General features: G+C 39.3%; 1 protein-coding gene across 1 annotated transcript in view; it reads left to right on the forward strand.

The window, feature by feature from the left end:
• Positions 1-3,944, forward strand: part of SLC22A15 (solute carrier family 22, member 15) — a 19,524-nt gene extending 15,580 nt beyond the window's left edge. Inside the window, exons 10-11 of the mRNA XM_010013690.1 lie at positions 526-714; positions 3,852-3,944. Coding sequence (XP_010011992.1) covers positions 526-714; positions 3,852-3,938 — 276 coding nt within the window. The 3' untranslated portion in view covers positions 3,939-3,944. The remainder of the gene's footprint in view (positions 1-525; positions 715-3,851) is intronic.
• The last annotated feature ends 786 nt before the right edge of the window (positions 3,945-4,730 follow it).

The following is a 4,730-nucleotide window of genomic DNA, read 5'->3' on the forward strand; positions in this document are numbered from 1 at the left end:
CCTGGGGATTAGACAGAAAATTTGGAAAATATTCATTTAGAATATTTTCACTGCAGCCCTGGAGCAGTCTACACAGAGGGAGAATCTCTGTTCTTAGAGTTTTTTCAATTCTTGGTTACATAAAGCTAAGATTGACTTGGTCTAGTGTTGGCTGTAGTTGTGCTCAGAGTAGGTGCTTGGCCTAGGTGACCTCAAGAGATCTCTTCCAACCAGCATGTCTATGACTGTGATATTTCTTTCCTACTACAAAGTGATGTTGCGTTTATTAAGAAGTACATATGTTATGGCGAAGTATAAATTCAGCAGCCATTTCTTTAAAGTCCATCCCCAAATCTGTGTGGATCTAATAGTATTGATAAGATATGATTGACAATATGGGCTAAAAAGAGTAGGATTGGTAACTTTTATGCTAAATATGAATGCAAACACTTGCCAGATGGAATGGTTGTCAAGACTGAGTGCTTTAATATGCAGTATGAATTAGAGGGAACCAATCTCAACCTAACTGTCTCTTCTTTTTTCCAGAAATCTGTACAGTGGTCTCTGCCTTACATCGTGTTTGGAGCAACTGGTCTTTTGTCTGGGCTCTTAAGTTTATTGTTGCCAGAGACTTTAAACAGCCCGTTGCTAGAAACTATTTCAGACCTGCAGGTATGCTCATACTGGAGGCTGGGTGATGAAGCCATGTCATTGCAAGCCCTAGATGGCTCTCAGGTATATTCATGGTTTGGTGTTTATCCTAGTACTTTTCTGTTGTGTTTATTTCAGCTGTCAGCTTGAATATGCCACTCTAAATAGATTAGGATAGTGATTCTTGGCCTGTGGAGGATAGGCTGCAGGGAAATACAGAAGGTAGTTTAGTAACCCTACTGTCACATCTGAAATGTGTCTGGAATGGCAGGCTGAAACACAGCTGGATTAATTCCTCTCCTAAAGGCCCAAAACTTACAGTCTTTTCCTTTGGGATAAAAGCCTCTCTAATATCTAAGATTGCTGGAGCATGCTTCGTGCAAAGCCGGCCATTGAAGTTTGAGAAGCCTTAGATATTAAAGAAAACAGAAGCCTGTTTGTGAATAGCTGTTCTCAAAGGCAGCACAGTACTGCCTTGACCCACACTGGCTGTTCTGGTATGTCAGTTGTTATGTCTATCCTAGAATGTCTTTAAATGGGTTAATGCTAAACTAACCTCTGAGATCTGCTCTACTGTTGATTCTGGGAAATGAGTTTCATTGAAAACATTGGAACTACAAAACTCCCAGGCATAAGCATAAAGAAATGTGGCAGCAGGATGTTTTTCAGTGAGGTTTCCTTGAATGTTGGTTTTTTGTATCACTTTATACTTCATTTTGTCTAACTCCTGGACACCTTTTGGGGTATGGACATCTTCCAGTCTTTTGGAGGTTTGGTTTTGTACATGCCTGCTTCTCTGTGAATGGAGTGAGATTAGAGAGAAGTATCTCTGGAAGTCCCTGGAAGTGTTCACACACTGTGTAGGCAAGGCCCTCAGTGACATGGTTTAGTGGTGGCTTTGTCAGTCCTGGGGTAATGGTTGAACTTGATGATCTTAAAGGTCTTTTCCAACCAAGTTGATTCTATAATTCTATCTAGAGAGCTGAAAGTGGGTGTTTTAATTTGGGTAAGTTTTTAATGCTTAAATCTTGGTCCCAAAATTTTAAGTATTGATGGGCTAATCCAAATGGAAGTGGTCAGAAGACTTGAAGGGCAACTCATAACCAAAAATGCTCATTGTCGCATAAGGCTGAGATGAGATGGGATCCTTGTAATACCTTTTACTTTGATTAATTCTTGGTCAAGCAGTCTGGAACTCACAGGCATTCATAAACTTATTTTCACAGAAATCAGGAGGCAGAGTAACATTTATTTCTAGAATGAGAACAGTTGCTTCTTTTCAAAAGCTTTAACACACTGCCTTGTTTCCCAATTTTAGCTGTAATAACTCTTGACAGAACAGCACAGCTTAGTGACAAAAACATCCTTGAAGAAAGCTTGAAAGAGGCAGCCCTGTAATGATTAATTTTATACTTTAGCTACTTTACATGCACATTTTATAAACATTTTTAACCATACTGGATAATGTGTTATGGCACCACAATCTTGCTGGCTACACAAATCCATCACATGCACTTACTTCAAGTTTACACCAGCTGCTACTTGAGTAATTACATCATTATTACATCTTAACTGTGCAGATGGCTTACTAACAACAAATAATTCCAGCAGACAGTGCAGGTGTTACAACTTAGAGGGGGGGAAAGTCACATTTCCATTTTCCTTTCTAACCAAGTAAGCTCAGTACTGCTCTTTGAGGTGACAAGTATTGCTGTCTATCAGTATTTGCCCAATTTGGTTCACTTATGTCACAGGCTGCTTAAAAATCCCAACTTGAACAGGATCCACAAAAGGAAAAAAAAAAAGAATATTTTCGAGGAACACTTTTCCCCAGATGGATTAAAATTATTGAATCCAAATGAAATAAAAGTTGGTTCAGGCCTGAAGTTATCTTCTAACTGAAGTGAGATTATATCTGGAATGCCTGTGACACATTAGGGGTTTATTTTAAAGCTCACAAAGTACTGATAAAAGAGAAAGCTATTAAACATTAACCCTATTTGACAAGGCCATGGAGAGGTCTTATGAAGCTGTGGTAAGAAAGATGTAGAATTATTTCACATACTCTGAATTCCCCCTGTGGAATTCATTGTCCTTTTGTACTACTTTCAAGATAACATGTGTTCTGGTTGCCCAGAATGGAGGCTTTGTCCCTGTTAACATACATGAATGTGATATTCAAGTTGGACAGCATCCAGTGATAGCCTGACTTTCCTCAAATAATTTTAGAAATCCAGAAAGAAGCATAACATGATTCCCTTTATATTTTCTGACAGGTCTTAGTGCTCAGACTGTTTGAAATTCCTTTGCAGTTAACGCACATTGCTGTAGCAAAACTCCCTCTGAAGACAGATCTAAAGCTACAGATTTTGCTTGCATGGTACTGTCAGTCAGGAACATGATTTCCATTTCTCTATTTTTTACCCTCTCTCTCACCCTTTGCATATGACTAGGCAGGCAGGAGTCTTAGGGTGGATGGAAGCATACTGGAAAAAATCCTAAATACTCAAACTAGATGGAGTTTATACTTTTTAGCTGGAATGATTTGTATCCATTCCATGGAAAAATGCTATGCTGGACAAATAAGAATTAACTAGCTGTAATGGCTGACTTTAGTTTCTGTATATGATACAAATTATGTTGCTAAAAGGACTCTGGCTGGAGTAGGTATGTCTATAATGAGTTTACTCTCTGAACATATGAAGTGCTAATGTTCTCTTCCCCTTTCTATAACCTCTTCACTTACTATTGCAGGAGGATCTTCTTAATTAAACTTGCATAGGAAAATGCCCATGCTACACATGGAGAAGTAATAATTCAGGTGGAGAAGTTTTTATCTAATCAAGTAATCTGTGTGTTCTGAGCCTGTTTCCAGTAGCTCACCATAGAGTAGGGGCCTTTGAATGAATTTAAGCAAGCTGAACAGACTGTCACTTCAGAACCATTCCAGCCAGTCTCTCTCCTGCATGTATTCTCTAGTGTACTGGTCGAGCAGAGAAAGTCCATCTACTAGAAGCCCATCTCTTGTAAAGATGTTTTGAAGAAGCAAGGTCACAAAGAAATATCAATTCACATAGTGTCTTTTATAAGTTTTAATACTGTGATTTGACCTCTGTTTTCTTACTTTTTCTCTCCTGGCATTTCCAGAGAGGTGTAATGGTTCATGCTTATGTATTTTGAGAGAGAGCTGTGCTAACCAGTGACTTCATTTTTATTTCTAGTCTGGAGACAAAGACGGCTCTACAGGGAGTGGAAGTGAAGATGAGGAGTTTTATGATGCTGATGAAGAGACTCATATGATCAAGTAATGAAAAGAAGAAACACTGTCCTATTTTATGCCTTTTCTTACTTGTCTGGGCAGTCCAGCTGTAAGACGAGTACTGGGGACCTTGCCTGTCAAGGAATGTCATTGGGCAAGTGCCTCTGTTTCTCCTGACTAGCAGAGGGGTTTGAGTACAGTTCATCACCACTGATGCTCTCCGTACCAGGCAGCCATTCAAATTCTTATGGTTCATGATGACAGTGCATGGACCACATTTGAAGCCAGGTGAGACAGCAAGGGTTAGGACTGTGTACATCTGAAGCCTGGGAAATTACCTGGGCTTAGACAGGTTTGGACAGCTCATCAGTGCACATGTTTGTATTCTATTTTCAAGGTGGTTGATTTTGATTCAGTATAAATTGATAAACTTGAAAACATCCACTGTTTGTTCTTCTATACAGTGAAAGTGGTCACAGAATGTGCTGTGTGCTACTCCAACGGGAACAAATTCCTGAAATTGATGTTAAAACAGCTTCTGCATATGGAATAGAGGAGAGGCAACTATGAACATCAGGTTTCTCTCTCTTTACATAGGCACCTTTTATAAAGTAACAGGGTGCAGCTGGTTAGTCATGAGCTGTAAATTGACTTAGTGATAATGGAAGGCTGGGAGGAAGGACTACAGAAAAAAGCAACCATAAAGCCTGCAGAATAAAGGACATTACTGATTTCTTTTTTCCTTTCTTTTCATCCACCAAGCATTTTCTTGGGCTGTCTTATGCCTACGTTTGCCATAAATATTGAAGCTCAGCAACTTCTCTGTGCAGTGAAATAATTC

The sequence above is a fragment of the Nestor notabilis genome, unplaced genomic scaffold (genome assembly GCF_000696875.1).
Source record: "Nestor notabilis isolate BGI_N333 unplaced genomic scaffold, ASM69687v1 scaffold4424, whole genome shotgun sequence".
In the NCBI taxonomy this organism is placed as follows: Eukaryota; Metazoa; Chordata; class Aves; order Psittaciformes; family Psittacidae; genus Nestor; species Nestor notabilis.